General features: G+C 41.0%; 1 protein-coding gene and 1 pseudogene across 3 annotated transcripts in view; one reads left to right on the forward strand and one right to left on the reverse strand.

Moving 5' to 3' along the window:
- Window positions 1-6,801: 6,801 nt before the first annotated feature.
- Window positions 6,802-17,084, reverse strand: part of PLAAT3 (phospholipase A and acyltransferase 3) — a 29,433-nt gene continuing 19,150 nt past the window's right edge. For all 3 annotated transcript variants that reach the window (XM_032489649.1, XM_014552523.2, XM_032489651.1), the window contains one exon: window positions 6,802-7,076. In XM_032489649.1, the coding sequence (XP_032345540.1) occupies window positions 6,975-7,076 (102 nt within the window). In that variant the 3' untranslated portion in view covers window positions 6,802-6,974. The remainder of the gene's footprint in view (window positions 7,077-17,084) is intronic.
- On the forward strand, window positions 8,501-8,610 carry LOC116666721 (annotated as a pseudogene).

A 17,084-nucleotide genomic window follows, 5' to 3' on the forward strand; every position in this document is an offset into this window, starting at 1 on the left:
TAGCAACGGACTTGACCTCACTCTAGTAATAACCTTAGCAATCAATCACGTTCGGCGCCTCCCTTCTTTGCCTTTAAAAACCCCTGACTTTTACTCTCTAGCTGGATACTGTTTAGGCTGCTACCAGAATCTGTGTGCACCAAATTGCAAATTTTTTTATCCTAAATAAATGCTTTCTGCCTATTGTCTCCTAGGTTTATTTAGGTTGGCGAGCATTATCCCATCTGCTGAGGGCCCAAATAGAGCAAAGAAGGTCAAGAAAGAACAATCTCTCTCTTCTCGAGCTGGGAGGTCCATCTTTTCCTGCTCTCTGACATCAGAGCTCCTGGTTCTCTGGCCTTTAGACCCCAGAACTTAGACCAGGGCCCCTCCCACCGCATTCAACGACCTTCAGCCATGGATGGACTAGGACTTAGACCATGGGCCTGCTTGGTTCTGTGGCTTTCGGTCTTGGACTGAATTATATCATGAGTTTTCTGTTCTCTGCTTACAGATGACAGATGGTAGGAGTTCTCAGCCTCTATAACCACATGAGCCAATTCCTATAATAAACCTCCTTTATGCCTATTTATCATCTATCTATCTGTGTCCTGTTGGTTCTGTTCTCCTGGAGAACCACAACAAATACGTTGCCTTTCACATTTAAGTCCAAAATCCTTCCCAACCTGCTGTTTTCTGTGCAGTGCAAAGTCCACATGATTATGCAGTTGCTTGAGTACCATTCATTGGTTGAGGATCAGCAAACAATGGCCCAAAGGCCAAATCCAGTCCTTGACCTGTTTTCATACAGTCCAATAGGTAAGACTGGTTTTTGAATTTTTAGATGGTTGAAAAAAAATCAAAAGAAGACTAATATTTCATGACCCATGAAAAGCACATGAAATTTAAATCTCAGCGTACATAAAGTTATCCCTTTTATAAATGAAGTTTTATTAGATACACAACAATGTATTACAATACACAGACTTGTATTGTAGATGGTGGCTTTCAGGCTACAACAGAAGAGTTGAATAGTTATGTTGCTGTGAAGCCTACAAAGCCGAAAATACCGAGTACCTGAACCTTCACAAAAACAGTTTGCCAGCCCTGAGCAGTTCATCCTTCCCCACTGATCTGCAGTGCCACCTCTGTTGTAAATTAAAGTTTCATGTACTTGTGGGTCTGTTTTAGAGGTTCTTCTCTATTCAATGGAATAGTCAGTTCAACAGTCAGCTCAACTATGCCTGCATCAAAAATGCACTCTCATGATCACAATAATAACATAATAAATCATGATATTTGATAGCCTGGTGTTTCTTCTTGATAATGAAAAAGCTAACCAACTCTGCCTCTTTACTTTTTCCATATCCATCTTAGAATCTCGGTGCAAATTTCAGGAAAGACCCTGTTGGGATTTGGTTTGGAATTGTATTAAATCTAGAGATGTATTTTAGAAGAAATTGACATGTTTATGATAAGGTTTCCTATCCATGAATAATGTATCTCTCCCCAATTAGGTTTCCTTCAGTGTCCTTCAATATTTTCTCCATAGAGAGCTCATTCATGTATTGCTTGAATGTTTGGTAAAACTCACTTATAAAACCATCCTGGCATGCCGGTTCTTTGTGGGAAAATGTCTGACTACTGATTTAATTCCTTTAATGATTTATTGATTCATTTATTGCCCTTTAAAGGTAATAGGACTGCTTAAATGTTTTTACTTATTCTTGGTTCAATTTTGATAACATGTTTTTCTTGGAATGTATCAATTCCATCCAAATCTTCTAGTTTATTGTCATAAAGTTATTTATTGATATTTCTTATTGTTTGATCTCCTTAGCATCTGTAGTCATATTGCCTTTTTTATTCCTAAAAAGATTGATTTGTGCATTTTCTCTTATATGCTTATTTTGCTTCATTTGTTTTTGTTTGTATCTTTTTTTGGAGGGGTGGTTAGGTTTGTTTGTTTCTCTATTTTTAATGGAGGTACTGGGGCTTGAACCCAGGAACTCATGCATGCTAAGCATGCACTCTACCACTGAGCTATACCCTCCCCACTTTTTGTTCATATATTTTTACTTTCTTTTCTTTTATCTCTTTCTATCTTCTTTTTTTACAGTCTTTTTTTTAGGTATAATTAACATATAACATTACATTAGTATCATGTACAATGTAGTGATTTGATATTTGCTTATATTGCAAAATGATCACCACAATAAGTCTAGTTAACATCTGTCATCATACATAATTAAAAACTTTTTTCCTTGTGATGAGAACTTTTAAGATCTATTCTCCTAGCAACTTTCAAATATGCAATACACTTATTATTAACTATAGTCATGTTGTGCATTACATCCCCACAATTTATTTATTTTATAACTGAAAGTTTGTATCTTTTGACTCCCTTTATCTGCCCCCAACCCCCACCTCCAGCAACCACCAAACTGTTTTCTGTATCTATGAGCATGATTTTTTTTAAAGAGTCTACATATAAGTAAGCTTATACAGTATTTGTTATTTCTCTGTCTGACTTATTTCACTTAGCATATTGCCCTCAAGGTCCACTCATGCTGCTGCAAATGGCAAGATTTCATTTCTTTTTGTGGCTAGGTAATATTCCATTGTATATATGTACCACAATTTCTTTATCCATTTCTCCACTGGTGGACACTTAGGTTGTTTCCATATCTTGGCTATTGTGAATAATGCTGTGATGAACATGGCGGGTGCAGATATCTTTTCAGTTTATCTTTTCATTTTCTTTGGATAGATACCCAGAAAGGGAATTGCTGGATCGTATGGTAGTTCTATTTCTAATATTTTGAGGAAACTTCATGCTGCTTTCCACAGTGGCTGCACCAATTTACATTCCCATTGACCGTGGACAGGGGTTCTCTTTTCTTTACATCCTCACCAACACTTGTTATTTCTTGTCTTTTTGATAATAGTGGTGAGGTGATATCTCATTGTAGTTTGATTTGCATTTGCCTGAAGATTATTCATGTTGAGCATCTTTTCATGTAACTGTTGGCCATCTGTATGTTTTCTATCTTCTCAAATTGGATGATCAACTCATTAGTCTGTACCTTTTTCTTTCTTAGTGTAAGAATTCATGCTACAAATTTCTTTCTAGGCATCCCTTTATCTGCATGACCTAAATACAGTATCTAGTATTCTTATTATCATCCAGTTCTAAATATTTTCTAGTTTCCATTATATTTTCATCTTTGACTCATAGTTTATTTGACAATGTGTGTTCTAAAATGTCTAAAAGCATAGGGTTTTTCTAGCTATCTCTTTGTTATTGACTTCTAACTTAATTGCATTTATGGTCAGAAAAGATGATCTCTGTGTTACCAGTCCCTTGAAATTTGTTGAGACTTGCTTCAAGGCCAAGGATATGTTCAGTTTTTAAGAGCATTCCTTTATGTGTGGTCAAAAAGAATCTGTATTTCACAATTTTACTATACATGTCCATGAAAGCAGCTTGTCGGTAAGTTTTTCAAATTTTCTGTATCTTCACTGACTTTTGTGTCTCCTCGATTTATTAGTTCCCGAGAGAGGCATATCTAGCTCTCCCACTATGATGGTGAATTTGTCATTTTCTCCTTGCAATTGGCCAAATTTTCAGTATCTCTTTTAAGACTCTTATTAGATGCAAACAGTTTTAGAATTTTTGTATCTTCCTAGTGAGATGAAACTTTTATCAGAACCTTTTTGGAGCATTTTCCAACACCAAGCAACCAATTATCTGATTTTCCAGACACTAACTGGGTGTTCAACAATTCAATTCAGTTTTGACATTAACTACCAGGAGTTGGGCCAGGTCTCACAGCTGAAGTGCTCAGCCCCCCAAGACTGCCCTCCCCCCACCTTTAGACGTCTTTCACCATTTGCAAGTCCCAGGCCACCTGTACTTCTGTTGACAGGCTAAAAAAATCAGGGGTTCCCACAACCCCTCCTAAGATTCAATAATTCACTAGAACAGCTCACAGAACTTGGGGAAGCACTTCAATTATGTCTATCGGTTTATTATAATGGATACAGCTCAGGAACAGAGAGAAGAGATGCACAGGGCAAGGTGTCGGGGGAGAGGGATGCAAGAGCTTCCACTGCCCTCTTCTGGCAGCCACTCCCCCAGCACCGCCATAGGTTCACCTCCCAGGAAGCTCGGCAAGTCTTCTTGCTCAAGAGTTTTTATGGAGATTAAGCTTCAGCTGCCTGCCCCACCCCCACCTCCCCTTCTTAGAGATCAGTAGGCTGAACTTGAACCCTCTAATCACTTGATCTTTCTGATAACCGGCCCCACCCTAAGGCTATCTTAAGGTCCCCCAGTCACCTCCTTAGCACAAACTCAGGTTGATCCAAAGGAGCTCAGTTAGGGACAGCAAAAGACACTCCTGTCACTCAGGAAATTCCAAGGATTTTAGGAGCTCCGACCAAGAACCAAGGACAAAGACCACATGTATTTCATATTATGCCACATTATTAATCCTCCTTCTATCTAGTAATAATTTCTGGCTTGAAGCCTATATGTTCTGATATCAATATAGTTATACAATGACTGGGACATTATGCTGTACACCAGAGACTGACACATGGTGACTGGCTATATTTAAAAAAAAAAAAAGTTTAAAAAATATATATATAGTTACACGCGTTTTTAGTTAACAAGTATACTGTAAGTTTTTAGTTAATATTTGCCTAGTGTACCTTTTTTCTTTTAATTTAAAAAATTATTCTATAATCTATTGAAGTAGTTTCAAAAGTTTTATTTTATTTAAATTTTCAAGTTCAAATTTCAGCTATTTTTAAGATATTTACTATGTAAACTTTTTAAGGTATGGAAAGTACTAGAAAAACTAGTACAATGGCCACCCATATGCCCACTGCCTAGGTTTGTTAATCTAGTAACAGCTTACTGTTTTGTCATATTTGCCTTATCTGCATCTTTCTTTTAATTAGGTCATGTGGCTTTATATAAACCCAATACCATTATCACCCTTAATAAAATTAATAATTCCTTAATATTCTTTAATACCCAGTCCATATTCAAATTTCCCCAATCATCCCAAATTGCTTGTATAGTTGTTCCTCACATTTAGTGGAGTTTGTCTCCAACATGTCTTTCAACACAGTTTATACACACCCTCAATTTTTCTCCTTGATAACAATAACTTTTTAAGACATCAGACATGTCATTGTGTAAAATGTCCAACTTTCTAACTTCGGTCTTTGTGTCCTTGTATTTCAAGTGTATCTGCTGTAAACAGTATTCCCCGGACTAGTTTTCTAATCCAGTGTGATGTTTGTCTTTTACTCAGCAAGCTGAGTCTGTACATATTTACAGTCATTACCTACATGTTTGGAATTAGTTCTTCCATTTTCTTAGGATTATTTCTACCCATCCCACTTTTTGTATGTAATGTTTCTTTATTTTTTAATTAAAATGGGTGTTTCTGTTTTGCTTTCTTGTGTTTATTTTTCCTCATTCCTTTTTTCTCTGTAATTAGTTTGGAAGTTAATACTCTGTGTGTCCCCTGTCGCCTTATGCCACATGAGAGAGAGGGGCTTCAAGAAACCCACCCTTTAAGTTTCACCTGTGTCTCTTGGGTTTGGGGAGCTTGAGAACTGGCATGAGATGTTACATCAATAGAGCTGAGACAAAAAGAAAGGAAACTACACAGGGAGAAAGCTTTTCTTATATCAACCCTGGGGCATGGATGGACATATGCTTATCTTGGACCAGATGTGAGTCAGGCAGGAGGGAGCTGGTAGCCATTTGTTAAGTTGTCCACGATTCCAACAGACCGGTGGTCCCCAGACATCAGGACTGAGAAAGGAAACATTTGCAAGCAGATGGAGAAGCCTTGCCCTGAGCAGAGACAACTGGCCCCAGCAGTACATTTCTGAGAAATCCATGAAAGCCTCTTTCAGAGAAATGCTGCCAAGCCTAGCAAGCAGTAACAGCAGACCTCAAAGGACCAACCACAAGAAGGTCGTGCCTTCCCCCTTAGCTCCTCCCTCGAGGGCTCAAGCAGCAGGGATGTGGGTCATGGGAACAGCCACATCATCATCCTGCAGGGTCTGAGGCAACCTCCTACCATGTGACCTGGTCCCAATGGTCAGAGCTGATTGGCCTAGTGGTGCCACCTGACCCTAAGGCAGCCAGTCAATCGGAAGCCTGAGCTATGTGTGGTGAGCTGAGCCAATCAGATTCTCTCTTGGGAACTTGCCCTGGGCACACCCCGTAGACCGCGGGGAGGGAGGAAGCTGAGCGGATGTGGGGAGGGAAGCCATGGGTGCAGGGGTGGGGTCAGTGACTAGTGAGGGTCATGACAAGCCTGAGTGGAGAGGCCGCAGGAACGCCGCAGCGGGGTGGAAGCCATAAGGCAGAGGAAAGCTGCGGAGAGCAGGGGGAGATACGGAGGTTTTAACAAGATTGGCAAGAGCATATACTGTTTCCTTACCGCTGAAGTTTGGTTTGGTTTGGTTTGAACTCTGTTGAACATCGCCTGACTCCAGCTGCCGAGTCCTAGAAGCCATCCTGGGTCTAGTTCCAGGCTAAGGGTCCCGGGTGTCCGATGGTTCCTGGTCTTGTGCATCAGTCAGGTTTGTCTGTCTCCCTTACTGCCCTCCTGTATCCTCACAACCAGAAATGCCCATCACTTATTATAACTGGAGGTGGACTCTGTTTCCTGCATGAAAAGAACATAGCCCACCAAGAGAAAGTGCGAGAAAACCACCAAAGCTCCAGAGCAGAACCTAGCATCACCATGAACAGAGCCTAGCTGGACCCTCAACAGACTTCACACCAGGCAGTTCTTGCTGCATTTCCCCCAATAAAATCTTCCCTTATTGGGCTTTATTTTATTCTACGAAAATAAGACTTGTTACAAAATAATGAAACCTACAAACCAAACTTCACACCCACCAGCAGAACCAGACACCCTCTTAATGTATAAAATCACTGCTGACAAGACAGTCGCTTCAACTCATTGCTTTTGTCGCTTGTTTCTTGAGAACATGACTCCAATGAAGCCCAAGGCTGCCAGGCCCACGCCTGCGACACCGGCCATCATGACAGCATCTCTGACCTGCAAGAGAGAGGAGGCTGGGTCAGACTCCATGTCAGAGTCTGAGTACAGGCTGTACATTCAATAGGAACATTCAGCTCAGGGAGCCTCACATGCACCTTAGCCTCTTTGACAAACTCAGGAGCCAACAGAGAAATGGAGAGAAGAGGGTTGGATGCGGAAGAATAGGGGGATGGGGCCAGCTGGCCAGCAACAGACACGGGCCTAAAGAGGGAAACTCACTTCACTCTGTGAGTATTTAAAGCACACAGATCCCCAGAGAGTGGGGGTAGAAAGGACAGGGAGATGAAGCCAGAGGGTTGAAATCCTGGCTAGCCAACAGGGAGCTCTTGAAGCCAAGTGTAAAGCTGAAGAGAAATTGCTATTGAATACGCAGTAACCATGACCTCCGTGGGAGCAAAGACCTCACTTGTCTTAATCTTCGCTGTCTCCCCAGGGCCCAGTCCTGCCGGGCAGAGAGGCGCTCTTTACATGTTCTTAAATAAAGGACTCAACTGTGAATAGTAGTGATGTTATACTTTGAATTATTAGGATATCTGATTTGTATGGCTTGTACTGGAAAAAAATACGGTGGCAAAAATAAGAGTAAGTTTCAGGGTCGCAACTGAACATGTGTCAAAGTCCACGCCTTCCTGAAATTCAACTGCAAGTAAAGTAGGGCATTCGTTTTCGGCATAATTCCACTAGGACCCAGAGAACACTCAATGCTAAGCAGCCATGGGAGAATCTGAGGATCAATCCTAATTCTCCAACAGGATCTTTGAAAAAGATCACATATTGGCATCACCGGGTACCTCTGGGAGTGGGCGAAAGAGAGAGAGGCTTTAGCTGGGTCCCCAGACTCCTCCCTCACACACAACAAAGTCAGAAGATTTGGGGGTCTGGAAACCTAGAAGCACATGTGCAGGTGTGAGTGTCACGCCACCACCAAGTGATGGAGAGGCCATACCAATGCTAACTGGAGACTCTTGGCCGTCGTATTGCTGTCTGCTCCCTGAACTTTATCCTCCACGCTAGAGTCAGGAAGACTTTTCTGGGGAATTTGACTGGCCCAAGTGGAAATAACAAAAGATACCAATACTGAGGATTCCCAGTCTACCCAGATCACCCGGAAGTGAATCTTAAAGTCAATGAGCTACTGCCCCCTCCCAGCTCACTCAGCGAGCCCCCTACCCTTAATCATGAGCACACAACCAAGGTACCAGATGTCTGAGAAAGACCTCTAAAATAGAAGACAGCAAAACAGACCAGAAAAAGCAATCTGGAGATACAGAAACCAGATCAAGAAAAGAAAACGTCTTTGAAAAAATTATCATTAGAGAATAAAAGAACATATTGCATCCAATAAATGAGAACACGGAGCTACACCTTGACTAATTACCTGTTCAATTTCAGGTAAATCACATAAACTCATCTGCAGTAAAGGGATTTGATTAAAAGTTTCCCGTTTACAACACACCCAACAGAAATCTGGGTTCATTGTGACAAGGGGCACAAAACTTGGGGCCATCCTATGAACAGATACCTTACATGTGTCCGCCTGTGTGTGTGTGTCCTCCACATGGCTGCTGGGCAGGACCAGAGAGACAAGGCTCAATATTGGAAGAAAACCCACAGTATTTGGTGGCGGGATTTGCTGCCTAGAGCCTGTCTGGTCCATGCATTGGTGGGCGGGCCATGGGTGGTCTTATAGACATGAAGGCTTTGAACCTCTTTTCAAGGGAAAGAAGAGATTCCATATGCCATTGTGGAATAGAGACGTTTTTCAGAGCAGTGAAAATTCCTTGTATAACATTATAACTATGAAGACTTATGTCATTATACTTTTGTCCAAACTAAGGTGGACTGTGGACTTCGGTGATTATGATGTGTCAATGTACATTCATCCTTAGTTAAAAAAAAAAGTACAAATCTGGTAAATAAAAATAATGACTATGCATGTGTGTGGAGAGAGGGTGTACAGGACATTTCTGTACCTTCCTGTCAGTTTTGTTCTAAACCTAAAACTGCTCAAGAAGAAGTCTTAAAAACCAGAAAACTCAGGGTTAGGGTAGACATTTTTGGCAAAACTTTGGTTTCAGTTAATATACATATATATGTGTGTGTGTGTTTGTTGGATTATGATGTAAAATGTATTTTTTAGGTCAAAAAATTTGCAAGCCACTATAGTTAAGTTACACTGGCAAATAAAAGCAAAAAGTACCCTAAAAGATAAAAGGTTCTCTAAGGACCCCAATGGATTTGACTGTGTAGGATCCCTGCTCTACAAAACGGACATCCTCTCAAACAGTATGATATAAGGTGATGGTTTTCTAACAAATGATTTGAACCAAAAAATTCTCAACAGTAGAAAACATATTTGTAGTCATAAGTAACCATAAAATACGATCTTCAGCCGTGTAAGCACAGCAACCAAGCAGCTGAATCAGGGCTGTTTTATTTATGGCTTTAATAGTGGAGTCTCAGGAAAATTTTGGTTTCCCATTCCCAGAAACAAAAATGCATCTACAGAATGTCTCGAAATTTACTACTGTTTATGTTTTTTTTTTTCCCTACCACATTCTTTGAGCCACCTTAATAGAGTTTAAAACATCCCTTCACAAAAGTAGGACAATATGAGCTGGCATTCATTTGGCTGGTATGCTCCATGCCGAGCCAGCAAGGTGTCAGAAGTTGAAAATATAAATTGATGCTGCTGCTGTTGATGACATAATCTGACGCTGAACATGGTGTTTATTATCAAAACTGCCATTAATCCCACAGGAGCTTGTTTTAGCTCTGTCCAGTTCCCAGACCCTTATTTCCATGGACACTGGAAGAGCAGCACCCACATCTCCTGGAGGCACTCAGGCTTGCAGTCGTTTCCATGGTGATGAGACATACCCAAGGTTCAGGTTTGGTTTGGTTTTTATATCGCAATATTATAAAGAAGTAGTACCAGTGAGAAGGTCGGCCATCTGAGGGAGGAGGGCTGAGGAAAGGGAGGGCTGCTGACCTTCTGGGCCTTCGCTGTAGGAGGGCGCTCTGGAAGTTTCTGTTTAACCAGGGGGAGCGGGTAGTCCTCTTGCAAAGAAAAGGTCAGAGTGACCACCGAGATGACTGGTTTGGACCTGTTGTGTCCTCTGCATCAGATACTTCATCTTGCCTTGGGAGGAGCTAGATTTAGCCTGAGGAAAGCTTGCCTGAAAAAGCAGATAAGGCAGGTAGAACTCAACAGAAGAATGCCGAGATCTTTTCTGCCTGTGGGCAGGAGACTACTGGGCACAAGGGAATTAAAAAGCAGGCTTCCAGGCTCTCGTTTGCTGTGTGACCTTGGATAGGTTGGTTCCTTTTTGAGGTTCAGTTGACTCATCCGTAAAAGAGGGCTGCTATAAGGTCGAAGTGAGATGATGCACCTTAGAGCTAAAATATTGTTGATTATTGCTGCTTCGGTATTGGTGAAGGTAAGGCATGGATGTATGTTATTCAAAGTGAAAACTGTATGTGAACCACTGGTCAAACTGAAGGAGGATTAATAAAATGGCCGCCTTTAGGCTAACTGATTGTGCATTCTTATGCTTGCCCTTGAAACGGTCACCTGACCCGACTGACCGGTTGCTACTCACAGCTCCAGGCCTGTTGTAAAAATAAAGCTATTACTATTACTGTTTCTGCTTTATTCCAGTAAATCGAAAGTAATAGTCATACTTGGCTCCTGAGTTATTATCCCGGGAGAAGGTCATGGAACTTTAGAAAGTAGCCTGAATTACCAAGAAGACCACGCCTTAGGAACTTAGGAGATAAAGGAATTGAAAAAGTGACAACTGCTGGCCTCTACAGAATTGGTCGCCTGGAGACATCATGACACCACTCTCAGTCTTATGACAAGAAAATAATTCTGTTGATTGTTATCGGTGCTTTATTGTTTCATCTATGGCTACATAATCACCCTGCCCCATCCCCAAGGTGGGTTCACAGTTTTGAAGCCACTAGCCTGCTGTGAGTCCCCTTTGCCCGGCAAAGCAATAAAGCTGTCTATTTTCTTCTATGCTCTTGTTACGGAAATGACAGGCCTAGTCAAGAAACAAGCACCACTTGGAGGGTTGGAGTACTCAGGCTTATTACGCTGGCGGACTCAGTGGGGCTTAAGCTCCGAAGCTCTGAGCGCCTCCAGGAAGTGTGATGAGGATTTATAGGGTTCCATCAACCAATAGGGTGCAGTACAGCTAGGCAGTGTCCAAAAAGAGGAAGCAAAGTCATTTCCAGTAACCTGAAACTAGTCTGGCAAGAGTGAAACCTAAAATCCCTGAGTTAGCCCGGCCCAGTCTTGGCCCAGCCCAAATTTTTCCTTCTCACACACACACAAAAAGATCTTTAAAACAGTCAAAAAAAAAAAAAGAACAAAATGCTACTAAAAATGATGGAACTTTGAGAGAAGAAAAACAGTTCTTAGAAAATAAAAATATGATGGAAATTACAAACTCAATAGAAAGGTTGAAAATAAAGTTTTCAGAAGACAGCAAAAAAGATGAAGATATGGAAAACAGATGCCAAAGATAAAAATGAAAAAATAATCCAAGCAGCCCAACATCTGAATAGACATTCCAGAAAGAGACAATAGAAGAAACACAGAGAAGAGGAATCAAGAGTGAAATAATTCATGAAAATTTACTAGGACCAAAGGCTGTATGCTTTCAGATTGAAGTGGTGCTCCTGAGGCCCATCTTAATGGATAAAAGCAGACCTATGCCAAGGCACATTATTGTGAAATTTTTGAGCACTGGGTAAACAAAAGATGTTACACTTGCTAGAGCAGGGGAGAAAAACACGAAACAGAGAAATGACCAGAAATCAGGATTGCTTCATACTTCCCAACGGTAATGCTGGAAGCAAGAAAACAATGGAATGATGCCTCCAAGATCCTAAAGTAAAACAATTTCTAACCTAGAATTCTATCAAATCAAATCAGACTATCAAATCAAGTGGGAGGACAAAATGAAAAATAATTCAGACATACAGGGACTCAAAAAATTCACCTTCCATGCATCCTTTTTCAGGAAGCTGTGGAAGAAGGTCCTACCAAATTGAGGGAGTAAACCAAGAAAGAAGACATGAGATACAGAAGGTGATGCTCCCGTACAGGAGAGAAAAGAAGAGGCTCTTTCTAGAATGACAACAAGGGGACATCCCTGGACAATAACAATAACATTGTATCAGGTGTAGAGAGTAACTGGTAGGAAGAATAATAGCCCCCAAAGATATCCATGTCTTGATTCCATAATATGTCTTAATGCCTAATACTTGTAAGTATATTATGCTACATGGTGAGAGGAAATTACAAGATGGCAGATGGAATCAAGGTTGCTAATCAATTTACCTTAAAATAGGGAGATTATCCTGTATTTCCAGGTGGGCCCAATATAATCAAGTTTCTGATGGAAGAGGAGGCAGAAGAGTCAGGGTCATAGTGATGCAACGTAAGAAAGACTCAACCAGCCATTTCAAGCTTTGAAGATGAAAGGGGGCCACAGACCAAGGAATGCAGGCAGCAAAAGCTGGAAAAGACAAGAAAACAGCCTCCCCTAGAGCCTCCAGGAAAGAACACAGTCCACCTGGCACCTTGATTTTAGCCCAGTGAGACCCACTTCAGACTTCCACCCTCCAGAACTATAAGACAATACATTTGTGTTGTTTTAAGCCACTAAATTTGTGGTAACTTGTTAAAGCAGCAGTAGGAAACTCATACAGTAACCAAAACAGATGAGAGCCTGGCATGTTGAGTTGACCTGTTGGCACCATTATCCTGTGTATCCTAAAGCAAGTTCTAGGGGATATGGTCCACCTGCACAAGAGAAAGAGCGAAGAAATAAGAAACTAAGAGATCATGGAACCAGGGAACCCAATCCAAGAGAAAGGCAAAGGAAATCCCAAGGGTGACAGCAAAGGGAAATCCTAGGGTGAAGCATGTAGTCATTCAAGGGCCAACCAGTGTAGACAGCAGAATGGCCATTTCTGGGACGGATGTGTCCAAGGGAAATATACTAGATCTGCTAGATTATTTGATGTGATTTCTCTTGTGGAAAACTGTACTGAGAGCTAACTGAACAGTGTAGGAAGAACTGACAACAGGTGTAAGGAAAACTAAGCAATGAAAGGAGGTATAGCTATCTTCAAGAGAAAAAAACAACCCTGCCACCCAAAAAAGAAGGAAACTATCCTAATACACCACAACACTCACTCAGCCGTGAGCAAAATTTGCCTAGGCATAAAACAAACACTGAATATCAGTTTAATAAACAATATATACTATGAAATTATACTGAATGAGGAGGGGGACGGGGATGACAGTATTAAACAGTTTAATCTTCAGTTACCATTACAAGAAGTCAAAAGAGCACATCCAAATTTTTTGTATAAGATAATAGTAATAACCTCATATTGTTTAGAAAATCAGAGATAGGTAAATGCCAAAATAAATGACTAAAAGATGGAAGAGTGGTGGCCTCTTGGGATGGGGGCTGGGAGGAGTAGAGAGAGGTGTGGTAAGGAATCCTGTGTTTTATTGTAAGTCTTTGGTGCTGGTTGCCTTTGCAAATTGTGTGCGTGTATAACCTTGAAAAACTAAAAATTAAATTTGAAAACTTTTCCAGAAAGAACAAAAGACAAAGAAATAGTAAGCCTGGGAACCTGATACAAAACTTTATTGTACCCACTAATTTCAAACATCAACACCATGTCTACGAAACTTGAGAGTCAAGAAGGTGATGATGAAACCATCCCATCCTGGGGGTATAGACTACAGGAAGTTTTAGGAAGACAAACAAGCATTCTAGTAAACAGCCGCAAGAAAATGCTGCTAACCTATTATACAGATAACTATGTTGGCTCAGATCTAACAGAAGCAACTGTTGTGGTAGCTTGGCTTTGTCCAGTGATGGGCAATTGCCTTGAGAGGACAAACACACACACACACACACACACACACACACACACACACAGCTCAGATTCCTCTTCCACTTTGTTTGGAACGTTCCCCTTTGCCTTTGACCTCTGATCTTCAATCTGGTTTATCTCAAGTGCCTAAAAGTGCACCTAGCATTGCTATTGGTGTTTCAGATTTCAGGGATTTGTCTACTTTTAATAAGCTTTTAAGAATTAGATTTGGTACAGCCAGCTCTTCCTTCACCTCAGCACTCAAGTACGTTTGATGTACACAGCACTGTTCATCTACAACTCCAAGACCTGACAGTCTGCCACGGAACTGAAACATGGCAGCCATGGACTTGAGCTCCAGAAACACTGAGAGCTTCAGATTCAGTGCAGATAAAGAGCTCTATTAGTGAGTGGTGAGGATGCATTCCGAAGCTTAGAAACCATTCCCAACGGACTGTGTTGCCCCCTCTGCAGTCTGGCTGAAAGGCCAATGTATCCAATGGCCCTTTCCCCAGCTTCCTTCCCACTCCCTTAGCCACGATGTCCCCACATCCACTATTTCAGCCCTTCATGTCTTATCAGGTGTAGCAGCAACACTGAAGGTAACAAAACTGAGTGGCAGCGATTCAGATCTGCAAGCAACAGCAAGTTCAGCCTCTTCCTACTTCTAGCATTACCCAGGCCCCAACTCTGGGAACATCAGCTCCTGTGACAATGCAAAGGGAGAACAAACTCTCTCTTCAACTTAGAGCGACTGTCCCCAATGAAAGCATAGTGCCCCAAATCAGCAAAACTTTACTTTTTCCCACTAAGAGTGTCATGAACATAGATCAAGAAATCTCACCCTTAAACCAAGCCAGGCAGTTAAGCAGAATCAAGAACAGCAAAGGAAAAAATTCTTTATCATTTTATGCCAAGAAATCCAACGAAGACAGTGTATCAAAAATCTCAAGCATAAAAAGGGTGAAAAGGTGGACTTGGTACCCAAAACCCACATCCTTACACAACACCACCAACGCTGCTCTTGGCACCCTAAATGCAAAGCTTGCCTAGGTTGTATATGCTGTGGCTGCAAAACTCCCACATGACCAACACAGAGAAGAATTTGGAAAGCTTCAATGGTTAAAATACATATATCTTGGCACCACTCAGTCCTCTCTAACCATAAACGTGTCCAGCATAGTCGTGTGAAATGCCAGGAAATACACCAGCATAACTAACATCACAAGGTACCCAGAACTGGTGTCCTTAGCGGCAGAACGCATGGCAACAAAGGTTTGAATGAAGCTATTGACCTAAGGTTTGATTGCCAGGCAGTCTTTAGACCTTCCTCTTAAATTAAAGGTAATTAGTTTTGGCTTTGTGGCAACCATGGTTCTGTTGCGTTCTTGCTAGGGACCCTGCATAGAACCACTTGTAGCCAGTGTTTTCTTTCCTAAGCTATGTGTCAGGGTGGGAGAAATGGTTTGCAGATAATGGAGTAGGAACAATAAGCCTCCAGTTCTTTACAGAACCTCATAGTGTGAGAAGAAACGCTGATGCAGCCAGTTCATACAAAAGATACTTTGTCAAGGAAAGCAACAATAGCCTCATTGTTTGTGCTCAGGCTTTGTACGGAGTCAAAGTGTGCGACTGAATCCAAGAAAGTAGTATATAGTTAGCCCTGATAGTGCAAATTTTATGGAAAGAATGATCTGCCCAGGAGAGACAGGGCTACCTTCAGATGCCATTGAGGACTTTTCTTGCTGCAAGGCCGATGAGTCAGCCCAGCCACTCCTGAAATTACAGGAGTTCTGATCATGGAAATGGGCTACCTGGCATGTGTCCCAGATCTTCAATAAGAAGATTAAAAAAGAGAAAAATTCCCCATCATTAAAAATGCTAAGAAATCCATCTTTTTTTTTTTTTTAACATGGGCAAACTGAAAATATCAGACTGCAGACAATTCGTTGCATATGCTACACAGCTCCTCTGAGTTAAGCCCCGGAATTGTTTCTGGGGAAAAGAAATTCTAAGGTGCATTCTTTACTTTCAGCAATGTTCTAAGTGAATATAAGAGTAACGTTATTCAGAAAGCAATTGAGTTTAGCCTAAGAGAGTTTACAAAATAAGAATGGCTATAAAATATGTGTACAGAAATTTGGCTTTAATATTTACAGTCATTTTAAAATAATACTCTGCAATTCGTCCAGGTTTGTGTAATATATACATCATCATTGTCCACATCTTCAATTTCTATTTATCTTAATATTTTATCTGAAACAGAGTAGACTTCAGCATGAGTGTAGCTCCCAGTTGCTTTTCTTTTTTTTTTTTAAGTACTATTCAGTATGAAGGCTTATTTACAAAAGTTTACTAAGTATATATTTTTCAAAGCCTGAGTATTTTTAGTTAGGTAGGTGGAAAACAGGAGAAACTTTTTAAGAATACTTTTAGGTATGTAAAGCACAAACTACCTTTTAGTTTCATTCCATTGCTTTGCCTCCCTTTTTATCTGGAAAGTTAGGTAAGTCACAAATATTTCTGTTGGAGGAAAATCTAGTGTGCTTCCAAGAATCCAACTCTGCCAACCCCTTGATCTCAGACACCTATCCCTTAGAGTTATGAGAAAATAAATTTCTGTTGTTTAAGCTACAAAAAAAGAAAGAAAGAAAGAAAATCTAGTCGACTTCAAAGAGCCAAACACAAATAAACATAATGGCCAAGCAGATTCTTTAAAGACACACAAAAATGTCCTCCTGAGTTAAATGAAAAAGAAGGTCACTGCTTTGACGGTGATTACAAAGAAAATTAGTGCTAGACGTTGTCCAACACCCACTAAACCCACCATCTCCAGTGGGACGGGACAAGTATGGAAGCTACATTTTAGTTTGGCCACAGCGTGTATTATCATCATGATTCACCTACGTGGGAACAGGTTTCCCCTTTGGGGGAAATCTGGTATTATCTACAGACATCTCGGTTCTTACAGCTAGCGGTGCAGATGCTACCGGCATCTAGTGCACTGAGGCCACAGATGCTACTATACATCCTGCAATGCACAAGGCAAGTCATAACAGAGAGAACTTATCTACCTTGTCAATGGCTCAAAATATT

This window comes from Camelus ferus, chromosome 10 (assembly GCF_009834535.1).
Source record: "Camelus ferus isolate YT-003-E chromosome 10, BCGSAC_Cfer_1.0, whole genome shotgun sequence".
NCBI classification, from domain to species: domain Eukaryota; kingdom Metazoa; phylum Chordata; class Mammalia; order Artiodactyla; family Camelidae; genus Camelus; species Camelus ferus.